We start from the raw sequence: 20,348 nt of genomic DNA on the forward strand, positions 1-20,348 counted from the left end.
TCTTATTTGAGACTTTAAAAATATATATTGTTTCTAGTTAACAGGCTCAACTTTCCTCTAACTTCTTGAAAATATGTAATGCAATACAGTTACAATAACTTTAGTGTTTTTGTCTATTAATTCTATAATCTATGTCATTTTGGGGTTGGTTTTGATGGATTTTTGTCTCATTTGGGGTCTATTTTCCTCCTTTATGGAGCTAGTAACTTTTTTTCAGGGCTAGTAATTTTTGACTGGATGTCAAGCACTGTGAATTTTACCTTTTTGGTTGCTGGATATTTTTATATTTATTTTTGGCTATAAATATACTTGTGCTTTATTTTGGGTGCAGTTAACTTACTTGGAAATATATCCTACCAAGTATTGTTTTTCAGCTTTTTTAGGGAGAGCCACAGCATCCTTTAGTCTAGGGTTGCTTCTGTCCCTCTACTGATAAAATACCCTTCTGAGTACTGTACTTGATCCCAGTCTGGCTGGTGGAAACAGCATCTGTTCACAGCCTTATGTAAGTTCTAAGGATTTTTCCTCTTTTGGTGGTTCTTTCTCCAGACTCATTAGGCTTTTTTCATACTTAACCATTCATCATCGCTTATTTTAAAACTTGAGAGAGGCCCTCTGCAGATCTCTGGAGCAATCTCTCACCGCAGCTCTCCCTTTACTGGTGTTCTGCCCTGCAATCTCACACTATCTTGGCCTCCTCAAGCTCCTAGCTCCATTTTCTCACAGTCTGGAAACCACCAGTCTCTGCTTGGGTTCCCCCTCTCTGCCTTGCCAGTTGGAATCTCCCTCTCGGAGCATCCTTCAGCAAATGTACGGCTCATCTAGATTGTTTCCCCTCTTTCAGGGATCACACTCTTCAGTGTGTAATGTCCAATATTTTGAAAACCTTTGTATATATATATTCTGTCTAGTTTTCTATTTCTTTTAGTGCATATATTTAGTTGCAATTATTCTATCCTGTCTGGAAGTGGAAGTACTGGAAAGTATTTTTTTTTCTTGTGAAATTTTTTTATGTTCAGTTAGCCAACATATAATACATCATTAGTTTTTGATGTAGTGTTCAGCGATTCATTAGTTGTGTATAACACCCAGTGCTCATCACAACACATGCCCCCCCTTAATACCCATCACCCGGTTACCCCGTCCCCCCACCCTCCTCCCTTCTGTAACTCTCTTTAAACTAGGAATGAAAATAGGTTTTGTTCTAACTCAGATTCACTAATAAGGGCTATTAAGACTATGATAAAGATTATGAGGTCACCTCTGTGTAGCAGGTAATAGTAGCATGTACACTGGCTGTTTACTTATAGCTCTGAATTGCACCAGAGTAATCCTTAAATTCTATGATTACAAAAGTGAACATGGCAAATGACTCTTAACCAAAGAGAAATCAAGAAAATAAAAGATGGCAGGGACTGCAGCCCCAAGATTGCATGGCACTGAGTAGTGGCGGTGGAAGTAATGAGACAGATAATGAAGTAATTATGGCATATAGTCACAGGTGAAGACCTTTATTTAAGAAGTCTTCCATCTGCAAGTGATTACAAACAACATAAGCTTCTCTGAATGAGTAGAGGGACTGATGGTAGGGTGGAAAGAAAAGCCAGAAAGAGAAAGATCAGAACTTGAAAATCATCTACAGACTTGGAGGGAAATAAGGAGAAGCCAAAGAACAAAAGGGGAAAAAGACAGAAACAAGAGTAAATAATGAGTGACAGAAAAGTCTTAGCAATGGACCAGAGAAAAATGATACTAATAAAAAGGAAGGTAATAGCTACAGCAATTGTCAAAATGAGCTGAAAGTCACATAGGTATGGCTTCAAAAAGGAGGCTAATGAACTGGGTGAATCTTAGCAGCTCTTCTCAGTCACCTCTGACTTCTGCACAAACCCTTCTCTATTGCTCCAGCTTTTGTGATGGGCAGTTGACACATTTTCTAATCTCCTACAGTTACTTATTTGGAGACACCAACCTGGTCTCATAAACCGGTCTCATGACCTATTTATGTGCCTTTCCTCTTACTGAGTTTTCTTCTTCCTTCAACAGCTATCTTGTACCTCTATTTTTCTTTCCATATTACAATATTCTCAAAGGGCTCATTCATGTATGCCCTACCTAGTCACTATTACATAGCCTTGTTATTTTCTGAAATTTAATTTCTTTTTCCTTGTTAAATTGTCTTTTGAGATTATATGGTCCATGAAGGCAGATCTGTATCCAGAACACTCAAAACAGTGAGCACATAGTAGGTGCTCAATATACATTTGCCAAATAAATAATTCCATTTATCCTATCCATTCCACTTATCTTTCTCCCATATGAGAAAATTAATCTTTACACATGACATGAACTTTAAAATTTCAATCAGATAATGAGTGTTATTACTATAATGACAGGATTAACCAAGCAAATACTATACTATGGATCAAAATCACATTAATTTGAAAGAAGCAGCAAACAGGCTAGCAAGGGTTCAAATAAAAAGTTAACAAGGGAAGATATAATTTAATGTTCACTGAATAATAAAGACTATAAAAATCAGGCAACAAGAGTGTCTGAAGTTTAACTTAGTTAAAAGGCACTTGAAGGAAGAGAAGTTATGAGAAGGTTTGACTCCATAAATAAGACAGTTATTATATTTTCTGAGATATTATCTGTTTACCTGGAAGGTGCTGTCAAATATCTTCGTCAGTGATACCTGATACAAGAATGTCAGTATTCCCATCCAAAATGGGGGAAAAGGGTGTTTAGGATGTCTTCCAGCTGGTACCTCGGTCCTTTGATAAAAAGCCTAGCTTTGAAAGAGTGCAGATGGACAGTAGGCTGATATCAATGTAATAATAAAAAGTGGCCCAATTCTCTCTTCTGCACTTAGACTTCTTATCTGAGCATGCTGTTGCTAACTCTGTAAAATCAAGGATGACTACTGCAGCTGCTTACATACTGCAGTCAATAGAACTGGTTCCAGATCAAGACTTTCTGCTCCATGAGTAAAAATTCATTCATTCCTGGGCTGACACAATCTATTTATTTATTTATTACTTTATTTTATTTTTTAAGATTTTTAATAGAAAGAGAGTGAGTCAGTCATTAAGATTTTATTTATTTAATAGAAAGAGAGTGAGTGAGTGAGAGCGCATGAGCAGGGGGAGGTGGAGAAGCAGACTCCCCGCCCACTGAGCAGGAAGCCCAATGTGGGGCTCGATCCCATGACCCTGCATGACCTGAGCCAAAGGCAGTCGCTTAACTGACTGAGTTACCCAGCTGCCCCTCAATCTATTTAATTGTGGTCAAAACCACAAACAAAATTTAACCATCTTAACCACTTCTAAAGATACAATACACTAGTTTTAGTCATATACATTGTTGTATAATAGAACTCTAGAATGTTTTCATCTTGCAAAAGTAAAACTCTATATCCTTTGAAAACTAACTACCCTTTCCTCCTCCCCCACCAGCACATTCACCATTCTACTTTCTGTTTACAAGAGTTTGACTACTTTAGAAACCTCATGTAAGTGGAATCCTGTAATAGTGAGACAATCTGTTTAGTATTAGATTCTCTTTCCTATTACATGATGACCTATGACAGCTGGTACAGTCTTAGAGTCACTTGAAATAAACAAACAAAATAGCCTTCTGAGATGTAGGGCTGAGAAAAAAATGTCCAAATAATCAGATACAAAGGCAAACAATACTGACTCCAAAAAGAGTGACCATAAACCTAAGTTGTTCAACATATTTTGACCATGTATCCCAATCATATCTAATGTAGAGAACAAAGTTCAATGTTATTAATACTATCAGCTTAAATATTTTCCAGATTTAATTTTGAATCTGTAACCTATGAGTAGAAAGCCTATTTATTTAAGTCAATAGCCAAGTATTAGTGTCTAGGTTGCAATGAAAAATAGATCTTCTGGTTTGAAAAATATTTGTGGAATACCCAAGTATGTGAAAGACTGTGCACTCAGTACCAATTATCAAGTAATTTGATTTGAAAAATTAATACTAAGACAATAGAAAATATATGTCTTTCATGTTGATTTGGTTTTCAGTGATTATGAGACTTACAGTATGTCACCAAATAATTATTTATTATTCAATTTAGCCTGATTTGAAGATCTGAATTAGGTATGCATGACTTTCAATGCAGTGTATAGAGACTGATCTCTTCTCTCAAATTGGTAGGAAATGGTCTACGCTAATTTGTATAGTTGTCTGAATAAATAATAAAAAGGCCATAATAAATAAGATAATGGGAAAAACATACTGAAAAGTAAAATATTTAAGAACTAGTAAGAATAATCCATTCTGCAGACTGGACAGCCACCGTGACTTCTCTAGCACAAAATTCATATATTTAAATACCAGAAAAATCAAGAATTTAGACAAATGAAAATAAAGATATAAATTTTCACAAAACAAACTAGAATCTTACCTAGAGAAATATGTCCCAAGAATTTCATAAATTTCCAGATACTCAAATACCGCTGTGGTATACAATTTGCTTAACTTCTCGCCTATGGTAAGCAGCTTCTCAAATGAACCCAATGATCCCTATTCCCCTGGTAATCCTGCTCTTGTTTGTGATCATCTCCCTTTGTGTGTACCAGGACCTATGACTTGCCTCTAATACAGCAAAAGTGATGAAAGTTCACTCCTTCAATTAGGTTACATAAAACAACAACTTCTGTCTTGCTAGTAGACCCTATTACCTTCTTGGCTTGTACATTTTGATGAAACAAGGAGCCACCCTGGAGAGGCCTACACAGCAAGGAACTGAGGGTGGCCTCCAGCCATTAGCCAGCTAGGAGGCCCACAATCCAAAAACCCATAAGAAACTGATTTCTGCCAACCACAATGTGATGAACATGGAAGCAGATTCTACCCAACCTTGGTCAAGCCTTTACATAACAATACAGCCTCTGTTAACACCTTCATTGCAGCCTGCAAGAGACCCTGTAGCACAGGAACCAGCTAAGACTTGACTGAATTTTTCTGACCCACAGAAAGTGTTGGAAAATAAACATGTATTTTAAGCCACTAAATTTAGTGGATATTTGTTACAAAGAAGACATAACTAATATACTACCTTCAAAGAAGGGATAGCTCACAGTCTTGTTGCATGAATTAAATGACATGTATTAAATATGAAAAATTAAATTTAGCTTAAAATACAGATATTGGATGGCTATGCTTGCTCTCCAGTTAAGTAATTTATGACATTCCAGCCAAGAGCCAGGAAAACATAGTTCATTAAGAATATAAAACAAGGAGCGCCTGGGTGGCTCAGTCATTAAGCATCTGCCTTCGGCTCAGGTCACTGTCGCATGATCCTGGGATCGAGCCCCGCATTGGGCTACTTGCTTGGTGGGAGGCCTGCTTCTCCCTCTCCCACTCCCCCTGCTTGTGTTCCCTCTCTCGCTGTGTCTCTCTCTGTCAAATAAATAAATAAAATCTTTAAAAAAAAAAAAAGAATATAAAACAAATTTTGGTAACAACTTTACAGTGACTTACTTATACCTGTACTTTCTTTTCATTGTATTTTTTTACATTAATATACTTTTTTAAGAGTTTTAAATTTAAAAATAGATTAAAAACTTTTTAAATAGACAAGATATACTTCCTCTCTTCACCCCATGTTTCCCTGATTTTTAACATCTTCTATTACTGTAGTTTATTTGTTACGACTGATTAAATCAACATTGATGCCTTATTATTACCTGAAGTTCATAAAATTTACATTAGGGTTTAATCTTTGTGTCTTTATGTTATAGGGTTCTATGGGCTTCAAGAAATGCTCTACCTATTTATTTCTTCCCTCCCACTGACCCCAGGCAATCGTTGATCTTTTTTCTGTCTATACACGTTTGCCTTTACCCTATACTTTGAGTTGTAATTTCCTCTAGTAATATAACTTACTCTTTAAAAGACCAGTAACATGCAGTGAGTCAGAGTTAGTAAATGTGACCAAGTATTCAGACTTCTCATGTTCTTTATTGGAGTTCTCCTTACTTACATTTCAGCAAATTCTTCTGCATTTTGATAAATCATTACCTTCTCTGGTACCTTCTATGGTACTCTATGTACCATAAAATAATACTTTTATCCTTATTTAAAGTCAATACTTCTGGTTACTATTAATTACATAAGACTAAATGATATATGTGATCAGTGTTCAAGTTCACATGGTTACTGTAATATGCATAAAGAGCACTGCACTTAAAGAAAACAAAAACTGGTGCTGAAAAAAATCAGTATCTGAAGTTAGGTCTCAAAAAAAGGTGTCCTTAATATTGAAGTTAAAACTTCGTGGATGGTAAAAAAAAAAAAAAAAAAAAAAAAAATTGTGGATGGTATGAAGGGTCTAAATTTATCTTTTCTCTAAGTGTCCAATTGTCCTATCAATGCCTGTTGAAAAGATTATTTTTCCCAATGAATTGCATCAGCATTTTTGTTGAAAATCAATTTACCATAATTGCTAGAGTTTATTTCTGAATTCATAGTTCTGTTCATTGATCTATATGTCCATCATATATATGGCATGTACTATACTGGCAGTACTATACTGTCATGGATACTGTATGTCTTGTTTTCTATTTCTGCATAACGAATTGCCACAAATGCAGTGGTTTAAAATAACACAAATTCATTAGCTCATAGTTCTGTAGGTCAGGGTCCAGGCAGGCTTGGTTAGGTTCTCTGCTTGGTTTCTCATAAGACTAAAAGATGTCAGCTGGGCTGGGCTCTAATCTGGAATATCCGAGGAAGAACCTGCTTCCAAACTCATTCATGTTGTTGACAGAATACATTCCTTGTGGTTGTATGATTTTGCCAAGGGGAAAAAGTCATGTGAGTCAGGTTAAAATTTTATTATACTGCAGCTTTAGAGTAAATTTTGAAATTGGAAAGAATAATTTTCAAATTTGCTCTTCTTTCTCAAAATTGTTTTAGCTATTCTTATTCCTTTGGATTTCCATATAAATTTTTTCACCTTATCAATTTCTCCAAAAACCAAATTATCAAAATATATTGGAAATCTGATAGAAATTGCAATGAATCTACAGATTAACTTGGAAAGAACTGCCACTTTAACAACCTTGAGTCTTGCAATCCATAAACATGGAATAATTTCCATTTATTTAGATCTTTAATTTCTCTCAGCAATGTTTTGCTTGTTTTTAGTGTGTAAGTCTCACACTGCTTTTATTAAATATATCCGTTTTTAAGTTGTTCACTGGTAGTAAACAGAAATACGATTGATTTTTGCCTATTGATCTTGTATCCTGCAACCTTGCTGAACTCAATTATTAGCTCTATCAGGTTTTTTTTTTTTTTTTGATTCCTTAAAATTTTCTACATACAGGGCACCTGGGTGGCTCAGTGGCTAAGCGACTGCCTTCAGGTCAGGTCATGATCCCGGAGTCCCGGGATTGAGTCCCACATCAGGCTCCCTGCTCAGCAGGTAGTCAGCTTCTCCCTCTGACCCCCTCCCCTCTCATGCTCTCTCTCACTCTCTCTAATAAATAAACACAATCTTAAAAAAAAAGATTTTCTACATACAAGATCACACTGTTTATGAATAAAGAGTTTTATCCCAGTAACAGAAAACTTTCTCCAATATAGCTCTCTTCCATTTTCCTCCCTTTGTGCAAATACACATGCCATCTTTATATCTTATAAGCTCAACAATATAGTTTTATTTATTTTATTTTATTTTTTTAAAGATTTTATTTATTTATTTCAGAGAGAGAGAGAGAATGAGAGATAGAAAGCACGAGAGGGAAGAGGGTCAGAGGGAGAAGCAGGCTCCCTGCTGAGCAGGAAGCCCGATGTGGGATTCGATCCTGGGACTCCAGGATCATGACCTGACCCGAAGGCAGTCGCTTAACCAGCTGAGCCACCCAGGCGCCCAACAATATAGTTTTATAATTATTGTTTTATTCAGGTATCTTTTAAGTTATTTAAGAAAAGAGGAATACATAATTACTTTTACCAGTGCTCTATTTCTCAGTGAATTTGAATTACTGTCTTAAGTCATTTCTTTACCTATGAACAAACATCTATTTGTATCGTAAGGCAGGTAAGCTAGCAACCAACTCTCTCAGTCTTTTTTTATTTAGGAATGTCTTTATGTGATCTTTAGTTTTGAAGAATAGCTTTCCTTGCTAGATTGTTGGGTTTTTCCCCCCTTTAGCTCTTTGACTATGAATGCCATCCTACTGTCTAGTTCCTCCATTGCTTCTGATGAGAAGTCAGTTGTTAATTGTATTCTTGTTATATCTATAGATCTTTTATTCTGTGAGGAGCTTAGTACATTTGAGCCAGACATTCTATCATAGATATCCAAAGAGCATGACTTTTTCTTTGATTTGGTTTGTCACAAGTATGGTGAACCTTCTGGACTGCCAATAAAATCTGGGCTTCTTATAACAAACTCAAACTCAAAGGTAGCTTAGTACTAGATGGAATTAAAATAAATATTACACATTAAATACATATTAAAATGCATAAAATTAGAATTAAAATGGTAAGGAACTCAATTACCACATGACTACATATGGCAGTTAAACAACAACAACAAAAATTTAACCAAAAAAAATACATGAAAGTAATCTCAGAACAGGAAGTATTCCTAAGGCACTATGACCCTAAGCACAACAAAAACCTTTTGTTTTTTTAAAGATTTTATTTATTTATTTGACAGAGAGAGACACAGCGAGAGAGGGAACACAAGCAGGGGGAGTGGGAGAGGGAGAAGCAGGCTTCCCGCCGAGCAGGGAGCCTGATGTGGGGCTCGATCCCAGGACCCTGGGATCATGACCTGAGCCGAAGGCAGATGCTTAACAACTGAGCCACCCAGGTGCCCCAACGAAAATTCTTTTGACAAAACTATGGAGACAATGGTAGTAGAAACCACCAAGAAATATTAAACATATACTCAGCAATGATTTATCTTTAGTATATTTCAAATTCTGTTCAATCCACGACCCAGACCCAAATTAAGAAACGTGGAACAAGTAATTATGAACAAGATGGAAAAGTTTCTATAAAAGGCCTTTTACCAGATCAGAACAGCAGAGATTCATTAATATCTACTGCTCATGGCTGAAAAGTAATAATCATTTTGTCCAATTTATAGAAAAGGGGAAATCTCAAAAAGATTCCAAATCTCCTTTTTTTTATATCATCTTGACAAAAAAATGAAGAGGTAAGAAAAACAATAAGGTAGGCCTACATACCAACATTTTTAAGTGACAGTGGGAGAAGCTACTCAAAATGCTACCTAGGCTTTCTCTTAATATAAAGAATACTTCAGAAATACTGTAACATTTCTAAAATGGTAGAGCTATCCAATAAGACTAAAGTAGAAGTTATAAGCATCATAGTTTGAGGTGACATGAAAGTTCAGATTCACAAAAGAGAAATAACACTCAACTGTGATAGGAAAAGCTATACTCTAAAATGTACATTGGCCAAAACTGTGGTTACTAGATCCTCCCACATCCAAGATCACAGTTATACTATGGGTAAGAACTATTTCTTAAGATCAGGAAATGAAGTGGCAGACACACATCAATGAAATATTTTAATCTAAACAGAACATGTGAAAAACATTTCTAGAATCCACAATGAATCCAGGCTGAATAAATGAGAAAATTCACCTTTGAGGCATAGCAAGAAAGAGGATGAGGGAGAAACAAGGAAAAAATGGAGTAAATGGAGTAAATGGAGTAGTTTCAAGGAAATGGCAGAAGTCAAAGAAGAAAATCATATGGTAAGGCATTCTTCTGGTGAACTGTGGATTTAATTAAACTATAAGCAAGATTTATAATATGCAGTTTGAGCCAGATGCCACCAATGCAAAGAAGAAACAGAAAAAGTCTCTTAAAGTCAAATAAATGCCTCATGAAAAATGAACTGCTGGCATCTCCATCATAAAATCTGGATATTAGTTAAATTAAAAAAACACCTTATTTTGAGAACAAATAAAATTTACTGTTTACCTGACATCCTCATTCAGGATCAGAGTTATTACAGTGATGCCCTTCCTGACATAAAACCAACTTGTTGACCAAATTTACCCAATTCCCATGAGAGGGAATGTTCAGGTAAAAGAAGCCTGTCACAAAGAACAAAACAGATAATATAGGAAGCAAGATGACAATCTCCAGTTGGCATTCAAAAAGAAATTTATTTTCCCTCTCTAAACTCAAATGGCAGAGCCTATAAGTAGCTTCAATTTCATTTTCATTGCACATAAGACATAATGACTTGACTATCAGGCACTTACTGAAAACATGGTTTTAAAGTTTTCTCATGACTAAGTCAAAATGAAAATCCAAAAGTATCTCTTTTTTTGCTTTTGAGGGTTCTCTCTCCATGTACTTGGCCAACATCTTCATTCTACTATTAGTGATTTTTTTGGTTTTGTTCCTCAAAGTTAAGGTTAGAGAGTCAGTGTTAATTATGAGGGGTCTCTAGTGAAACCGCCAAGAATCACTAACTTAAACAAAACATTAATACCCGAGAAGGTTTTATTTTCCCCCAATTTCAGAAGTAGATAAAAAAAGAAAAGAGAGAGGCCTCCTTATCTAGAAGTCTTTAGAGCCCCCTAGATGCCTCCAGAGCCCTCTAGTGACTATTTCTTGACTCAGTCTATATATTTAAGGTCCAAAGGCTCTACACTGGCAATCGAAAAACTCTCTGCCTCCCCTCCAATACCCTTGCCAAATAGGTTGCCCTTCATTTTTGTGCCCCCAACACACCTTTGTCATATAGACAGAAGGAGTGGAAACACAAAAGCAAAGGTCAGAAACCTGATCTTTATGGTACAATTTTCTCTAACCCACCCGAGAACAAGAGACAAGGACCACCTTCCAAACTGTCTGCCCTGCTTTCAAAATGGCAGGGAAAATCCAGCCAAACCATCAAGATGAGCTGTCACCATCCTCTATCATTTATAGCCTAGGTTTTTCAGAAAACAGAACAAAAGAAGCTATTTCAAGTTAGAATACAAATAAATCGTTCATACTTTGGCCATTTTTTTTTAGTTTATTTTTCTTAGTAATTTCTACGCCCAGCATGGGGCTTGCCTGAACTCACCACCCCAAGATCAAAAGTCGCATGCTCTACTGACTGAGCCAGCCAGGCAAGGCCATTTCTTGTAAGTGTTGTGACTTCAAAACAAGGTATAAGTCCGAGCTACACAACATTCCAGCAAAATTATTATTTATTATCTTAACCTTTCCATGAGTCTAAACTTTAAGTTCAAAACTGAAGTTTTCTTGGTCCAAACTCTTAACCTATCTGAGATAGTGGTCTCTGGGCTGAACAGCAATGATATTCTTTAGAAGGGTTGCAAAAAATCATTCACAGGACCTGATATTATTCAAAAGGGAAAGATAACACATTAGCACATTAGCCAGGCTTTAGTATTTAATATGAATGGCTTGGACCCTACTGCACAGTTTTTTCTACAACGTTTTAGTATATAACACTTACTGTTCTCATCCATTTGAATATTTAAACTCATTGGGATATGAAAAAATACCAAGTATACTTGCTAGAGGGCAAGAAGTAAGTTTTTAGAGCTTGTTTCACCTCACAATTGGCAGGGTTCTGAACCTTCATTTAATTATACAATATATACCATTTAATGATATATACATAAATGTTATATACAAAGACTCTCATACATACTTATGTGATTAATATATACATACAAACATAAAATCATGCAAAATACTCCAATTTTCTTCAGTTAAAGATTTTATAAGTCACCAAGTCACTTTTATTATTCTAAAAATGTAAACGTGAGTTAGGAAAGGCTCATTAATGTTTTCCACAAGGACAATGAGTAACATCAGCCCACCTGATCTTCATTAAGCAACAGAGCAGTGAGTTTTCTTTACCATTCCTGCTGTGCTTTCTTACAACTAGGAGCTTTCCCACTGACCCAGAGCCTGCTTCAAGTAATCATTCCTGACCTCTGTGCCCCAGGAATAGGAGATGGAAAAAAAAAAAAAAAAGAAGTAAATGACACTACCTCAATCACATGCTTTAAGACAATGTTATATTCTGTGACTCACAGTAAAGGCAAATGATTCTTCAGACATCTTGCTGATCCATTAAAGTCAAGAAAAGGTAAGAATAAAGATGCTTACCTGTTGTTCCTGCATTCTAGCAGCACCAAGTTCTGAGAGAGACATGGTGAGCTTCTCTTGCTGTTCTGATAGATATTTCTGATAGAGACTTAGAAGTTCTTGGCATTCTCTATACTGTAGCTGAAGAGGTGAGATTGTAAATTAAGGGAAAAAAACGAATAAACTGATTCAAACTGAATCTATCAGTGCTGCTTTTCAGATTCCAATAAACAAAAGTGAGACAAAAGTGCAACCATATTTGGTGAGAGTGCACGTAGATGAACACAGTACATATATCCACCCCCCCAAAAAAATCATGAAGACAGTAATTCACAAAGAGAATAGCAATGGTCATCTCATTTGAAGAGAAATTTCTTTCTCAAATCTTTACATTTGAATGAATAAAAACAAATAGGCAAAAGAATGAAGTTCTCATTCTTCATGAGAGACTCCTATCTCACACTATATACAAAAACTAACTGAAAATGGATCAGTGACCTAAATACAAGAGCTGAAACTGTAAAACTCATAAAAGTAAATCTTCATAACCTGGGATTAGGTAATGGTCACCTGAAAGCACAGAAGCCAAAGAATAAACACATAAATTGGACTTAATAAAACAAAAAAACCGACTTTTGCTTCAAAGGACACTTAAGAAATTGAAAAAAAACCTCCGGAATGAGAGAAAATATTTGCAAATCATATAGATGATAAGGGACTGGTATTCAGAATATATAAGGACCTTGTATGATTCAACAATAAGGAACTGTTTAACCTAATTAAAAATGGGCAATGAACTTGAATAGACATTTCCCAAAAGAAAATATACATATGTCCAAGCAGCACAAGAAAATATGTCCAATATCATTAAACATTAGGAAAATGCAAATCAAGACCATAATATGAGATACCACTTTGCATCTACTAGGATGGCTATCATCAAAAAGACTAACAATAAAAAGCTTTGACAAGGATGTGGAAAAATTACAACCCTCCTGTATAGCTAATGGGAATGTAACATGGCACTGCTGCTTCGGAAAATAATTTAGCAGTGCCCTCAAAAGTTAGGCATTGAGTTACATATGACTCAGCAATTGCACATTTAGGTATAAGCACAAGAGAATAAAAAATATGTGTCCATACAAAAACCTGTAAATGAATATTCAGCATAGTATTCTTCGTAATAGTGAAAAAGTCAAAATAACTCAAATGTTACCAAGTGATAAATGGATAAACTAAATGCAGTATATCTATACAACAGAATACTCTTCAGCCATAAAAGGAAACAAAGTATTGCTACATGCTACAATATGGATGAATTTTGAATACATTATGCTAATGAAGACAGACACAAAAGGCACAGACACAAAAATACATTATGCTAATGAAGACAGACACATATTGTATGATTTTATTTATATAAAGATGTTGGTTTTTTTGTTGTTGTTGTTATTGTTTTAAATACCTAGTCCAATCAACTAGGGGAAAGAATACTCAGTTCTAAGTAGACAGGATCACAAATAAGTTTTATTCATCCATGTTCACTTTCTGTCCTCTTCTCCAATTTTCTGAAGTATATATTACATGAGAAAAGCTGAAGGAAAAAAAATATCCAGAATAGGCAAATCCCCCATATAGATAGAAGGTATATTAGTGTTTGCTAGCACTAGGGGTGGGGGGGGGGAATAGGGAACAACTGCATAGGGTACTGGTTCTGGGGGGGCAGGTAATGAACATATTCTGGAATTAGATAGTTGTGTTTGCACAACTTTGGGAATACTCTCAAAACCACTAAATTGTAGACTTCAGACCAGATCGGGCACATTCAGGGTGGTATGGCCATAGACTGAACTGCACACTTCAAAAGGGTAAATTTTATTGTGTGTTATATCTCAGTAAAACTGCTACCAAAAAAATGCAGAGTAGAAGTGATAATACTGGTGTGGTAAAAATAATTACTGCCTAATTTACAAAGAAAGTTCTAACCATATTAAACATAAAGGGATTATAATTAGATTTTTGTCTTGTTTTGTTTTTCTATAATGCCAATTAAGTCAATGTTTCATAAATAAAACCATCATCAGGAAATTTTCTGCCCATATACCTCTCTAAATTTTTCATAGTCTAATGTGAAGAACACAGGAACCCAACTAGGGGTTCCCTCTTCTACAGCTCCTCAAACTTGCAAAGTGCTCAAGATGAAGATGCTAATTGGAAAGGTCACCTAACTGTGTAGATCAGGTGTGTGAGAGACAGTTCCATCCAAAAGAGAGTTCTGTTTCTTCTCGTAGTAATTTCCTCCCCAGGCCCATTTTTCTCTCAGATCATTTCCAAATCTCCCCCCTCGCACTTAATTATGTATGCTGTTGGTATAAAAATCACTGTCCAATGAAATTATTCTGTATAAATACTTTTACAATAGGTCATCACGATTAAGGGTGGGAATAGTATTTCATAAATGTCAAAAATGGTGACTGGTTTCAGTATTCCTTAACATTTTCATAACCTAATCATCGCCTCTGGGCAGGTTCCTGTTCTAATAACTTTTGCCAATCATGACTGCATAAATAACCAATTGCTTCATTATTCTCATTTTTAACCTTTAACAAAAAAAGGAGCCAGAGATGGCTTGTAGAAGAGGAGTGGTTCTAATAAAAGGATAGGTTACTAAGTTTAAAGAATACATTAATTAGAAGAGCTTGTTGAATACTCAATATCTTAAAAACAGTAACAAGAGAAGGGACAGTGTTCTAAATAAGCTAATATGATTTCAAAGTCAATCTATGTCAGACCAGGCTGGTTTTCCATTGCATGCTTTTTGTCAGTAAGCTTCAAAAGACGAGAATGATGTGTGATGGTCCCAAGAGTTCCTGCCAGCTATCATGTACATAAAAAGAAGTTTTTAGTCTGGCTGTTACCATAGGAAGTAATGTTTACAGTAGATGAACATGTTACCTTCATGCAGAATAAGAATTTTACTTTGGAAAAAGCCAGCACAATTATATAGCCTAAGAATTAAATATCAGCATTTGAAGACAAATTACAGGCAAATTCATTTAAACACATGCTATGCGGCAGAATATAAAAACAGGCAGTCCTATCCTTAATCAGTTTTTTATATTTGTCTTGATTCACCAGATTTTGAAATGCCCCCCTTTTCCTGGAAAATCCAAAATATATGTCCAGACAATACAGTAATTTTCCCTCCTCCCTAACACAATGAGACTTTACCCCCCATCTGGAGAAAGAGATTTACATAAAGAAAATGTGGGTAAAATGCTTTCTTCACTGATTTGGGGGCGGGAGTACAGTGAGAAAAAAGACATATTTAACTCAGTCCTGGCCAAATGAGAGAAAAGAATGCAACAGATGTAGAAAATTCAATCTAAGGGAAGATGCACACCAAACCATGACTGACAAAAATCAAACATACAGGGACACCCTGGGTGGCTCAGTTGGTTAGGGATCTGCCTTCGGCTCAGGTCATGATCCCAGGGTCCTGGGATTGAGTCCCGCATCAGGCTCCTTGCTCACTGGGGAGTCTGGTTCTCCCTCTGCCTCTCCCTCCACCTGCAGCTCCCACAGCTTGTGCACTCTCTCTCTCTGACAAATAAATAAATAAAATTTAAAAAAAAGGATATAACATACAGGTAATCTGGAAAACCACCGTTCAAGAACTGAAAGAAACAGCAGTCATCACAACCTCATCAAAGAAAGAAATCTTCATAAGATAAACAATTATAAATTAATATTAAGCAAGAGCATATCAAAACCTAAACATCAAATTAATTAGCCGAAATGGCTGCTGGAAATGATCATTTTGCAAACCTTAAAGTCTTAACTCCAAAATGCATTCTATAGGTAAATACAAGTAAAGGTCAAAATAGAATGAATAGGGACATAGGGAGAAAGAAAAAGAGAAAATTCAAGGGGGGGGGGCGGAGACGGGATATATTATAGTAGGCTGCCAAAGTAGGAAGTGTTTGCCTTAAGCTGGAAGATTTCCTCTGGCATAGCAAAGACCACTCTTTTACCCCATCCCACCCTTGCCTTGCATATTTGGGATACTGAGATCTGGTACTTAGTAATTCTGATTTAATACAGAACTCAGTGAAGGAACGTCTATATGGCAAGAAAAAAAGGGAGCATCATTAAACTAAAAACCAAAACAAAAACCATTAAAAAGCACAATTCTCCTTTTCTGGAACCACGACTCCTTGGAAAAAATGGCTAATTCCCATTTTGGGGTATGAAAAGTACAAAGTAAGCTTGAAACATGTTTCTATGCTATATTGGAAAAAAGTATGTAAAGAGAAATAGATGGGGGCTTGTCAAATGGCATAGAAGCAACCCTGAAGGAGACTCTCATTAGTCAAATTTGGGACAATATGAGCATTGGAAGGAGTGACTCTACAGCAAATTTAATAGATACATATTTACCAGTTCATGGTGATACTTCAAAAAGATAGAAAAGCATGAAAGGGGAAAAAAAATAAAGCCCTTCTTTACAGAAGAATCCTACCTAATTACTTGGAAGGAAAGGTCAAATTTTAAAAATCACCATTTTATAACCCCCAATGCAATAACTCATTCAGACAAGGATCATTAAATGGGGATTGAAACCAGTAGGTGAAAGATTAATAAATAAGATATAAGGTGTCAAGATTAGTTACTTAGAGCAAAGAAGAAAATGTGCCTTTAAATGGTGAAATCTGGTAGTCATTACCCAAAGTGAATTAATTTAAGATCACTAATAGTGAAAAAAATAAAAATAATGAACCTCCTAATGTATAAAGTAGGCAATATTGCCTAGGAAATATTCTTGCTGGATGTTTTATTTGAATTTAATCAAATCTGTAAACCTAACTCCCATTTCAAAGAAATGAGAAAAAAGGAACAAATTAAATTATAGCACAAAGAACCAATCAGACAAATCCAGAATATGGGAGATTTTGCAAAGTATTCTTCAAGCTCTTTGAACTCTTCAAAAAGTCCATGTCATGGGGGTTGGAGGTTAGAGATTGAAGACCCAACCAAATGCAACCCATGGGACCATGACTGGACCCTAGGGTCAGGGGAAAAACAGCTATAAGAGACATTCTTGGGACAATTAGGGAAATTGGAATATTGACTCAACAGTTGATATTATGGAATTATTGCTAATTTTGTTAAGTATCATAATGTGGTTTATAAAGAGAAATGTTCTTATTCTTAGGAGATGAATGTGAAGTATTTAGGGTGACATATGACACTCGACTCAGAAAAAAATAAGCAAATACATTTTTATAAAGTAAATAAATTTATTCATATCTACATAAGTTTATATAGATATATATTTATGTAAATTTGTAATAAAAATAAAAGCAAATATATGAGAGGGCATGAAGCAAATACAGCAAAATGTCAACAACCATGAAATCGAGGTAGCATATATGGTGGTTCACTGCACTATTCTGTCAACTTTTCTATATATTTGAAAATTGCCATAATAAATAGTTTCAGAAAAACTTGTTTTGGTTGTATTTTTTTGTTTTATTCATTCTACTATTATTCAGTCTTCTCTTGTCTTTCTACTTCTACCATAAGTTCCGTGGGAATAAGCAAAATCGTAAGCATCAGGTCAGACTGATGAGAGCTCTCTACAACTCCATGTATCCATGGTCATTAAGTCAGGTCACAAACTGTTAGTACGATCTGATGATATACTAACAGAAACCTATCCTTTAAGCCAAAGATAGGCATATCCAGGGTTGCAAAAAATCATTTTTAAAAAGCTTCTAAAGTTTTCTTCCAGTCATTTAACAAAGGCAGTAAGAGTGACTGGAGCACAGGCTTAGGTGTCACCCAACATTCTTGGGTGAAATCTTAATTCTGGCATTCAGTAATGATGTAACTTTGGATAAGTAACTTCTCTGACATCCTCATCTGAAGATGATCCTACCTACCTCACCTCACAGGGCAACTATGAATATAAATGAGCTAATAAATGAAAAGCACTTAGCATAGCACACAGCACAGAGCATACGTTCAATAGATCTTTTGAAAAGAGATCAAGGGCACAAGAGATAAAAAGTGCTGGCAAGGATGTAGAGAAAAGGGAATCCCAGTGCGCTGTTGGTGGGAATGTAAATTGGTACAGCCACCATAAAAACAGTACGGAAGTTGCCCCCAAAATTAAAAATAGAAGTACTATATATGATTTAGCAATCTTATTTCTGGGTATATATGTGAAGGAAATGAAGTCACTATCTTAAAGAGATATCTACATCCTTATGTTCACTGCAGCATTATTTACAATAGCCAAGACATGGAAGCAACCTAAATGTCAACAGACGGAGTTAAAAATGTGAAACACAAACACACACAGGAATATTATTCAGCTTTAAAAAAGAAAGAAGTCTTCCTATTTGCAATAATATGGATGAAACTTGAGAACATTATGTTAAGTGAAATAAGTCAGACTAAGAAAGACAAATACTGTATAATCTTATTTACATGTGGAATCTAAAAAGCTGAACTCATAAAAACAGAAGGTAGACTGGTGGTTGCTAATGGCTGGGAGGTGGGAGAAATGAGCGATGGTGGTCAAAGGATACAAACTTCCAGTTTTAAGATGAATAAGTTCTGGGGAATCTAATGTATAGCATGGAAACTATAGTTAACAATAGGTAATAGGTACTGTATTGTATCCTTGAAAGTTGCTAAAAGAATAGATCTTAAGTGTTCTCAACACACACACACACACTCACACACACACACACACAAATAAGGGAGATAATGCATGTGCAAACTAATCTTATGGTAATCATTCTGCAATATATACATATATGAAATCATCATGCTGTACACCTTAAACTTATGCAATGTTATATGTCAAATACATCTCAATAAAGGTAGAAAAAATGATATCAAGGGGCTGAGAGAAAGAGACTTAAACAAATAAGGATAATATGTTCTAAGAGAGGCATTTAAACACAGGATACAATAGAGTTTTTTTTTTTAAAGTGGGGGTATGTGGTCAGTTAGACAACAATTGCAGGGGGGCAGTAAAGAGACTCCAGAGCAGAGCAGATGTGAGCCCAGAAATGAATCTTGGTAAAGGAGTATACTGATGCACTGGATAGGTAGGGTGGGGGGGCGGACCCTCAACTAAAAGATCATCAGGAGCAAAGGCATGAAGAAATGAAACTGATATACACACTAAGGAAACTGCAAGCAGCACAGCATGGATGGTTACCTGGTCATAAGTAGGGAGAATGTGTGAAGAGGCTGCAGAGGCAAACAGGGGCCAGATCTGGAATGTTAAACTAAGTCACTGAATTTTATTTCTATATAACTCACTGATGTCTTACAACCAATTTGCATTTTATAAAGATATCTTCTTCGATCCATCTGTAGAAGGCATTGAAGGCTGGACTGGAAAACTTAAGACCAGAATTAAAGCAACCAGTTAGAAACTTGCTACAACAGTCTAAGCGAGAGATGCAAGGGACCTGAACTGAACAGTGGCAGAAATGAGGGGGGTTGGGGTTTTAAAGGGAAATTTAAGACACTGTCAGCTATGAACTGGCTGACAAGACATATGACTAGATGCACAGTTCCCTTTACCAAGACAGAGAATGCACAATAAAGAAAAAGTCTGGGTGAAGGGGGAGAAGCTTTAGACACACTGAGTTGGAGATGCTTGGGGAGCATTTACTCGAGATGGATAATGAAGGACCCTTGGATCCCTGGGCCTGGAATTCAGAAAAGAGGTCTCAGTAGAAATAGAGAATTTGAGAGTTAATCACTTTTTATGTAGTGGCTGAACACATGAGTGTGTAACATTGTCCAGGGAATGTGTGGTTTCATTCATTCATCCGTTCACTCATTTTTTCATTCAACAAGTAAGCTCCATAGAGCAGGAGGAATATTCATGTTTTGTTTATTGCCAAATTCCTTAGCCTACATAATATGTACTCAATAAATATTTATTGAATAAACACATTTACTGAGTACATTAATACTTGAGACTGTGCCAGATGCTAGACATATAGTGATAAACAACAGTAACACTGTCTCCTGCAGGGAGCTTATCATCCAGGAGAAAGGCAGGTAATCAAACACATATTTATAATAACGAATGATGGAAATAATGGCAAGAACGTTATGTCGTGCTATACTAGCACTCCCCGAGGAAACAAGGGACTGAGGAACAAG

At 35.9% G+C, this 20,348-nt stretch overlaps 1 protein-coding gene across 2 annotated transcripts in view; it reads right to left on the reverse strand.

Annotated features, from left to right (window-relative positions):
• Positions 1 to 20,348, reverse strand: part of KIAA1328 (KIAA1328 ortholog) — a 362,056-nt gene that overhangs the window by 209,782 nt on the left and 131,926 nt on the right. For both annotated transcript variants that reach the window (XM_028098399.2, XM_088019426.1), the window contains exon 6: positions 12,171 to 12,298. In XM_028098399.2, coding sequence (XP_027954200.2) covers positions 12,171 to 12,298 — 128 coding nt within the window. The remainder of the gene's footprint in view (positions 1 to 12,170; positions 12,299 to 20,348) is intronic.

The sequence above is a fragment of the Eumetopias jubatus genome, unplaced genomic scaffold (genome assembly GCF_037043125.1).
Source record: "Eumetopias jubatus isolate StellerSeaLion01/CBP00866 unplaced genomic scaffold, mEumJub1_p1.0 scaffold_16, whole genome shotgun sequence".
Taxonomy (NCBI): domain Eukaryota; kingdom Metazoa; phylum Chordata; class Mammalia; order Carnivora; family Otariidae; genus Eumetopias; species Eumetopias jubatus.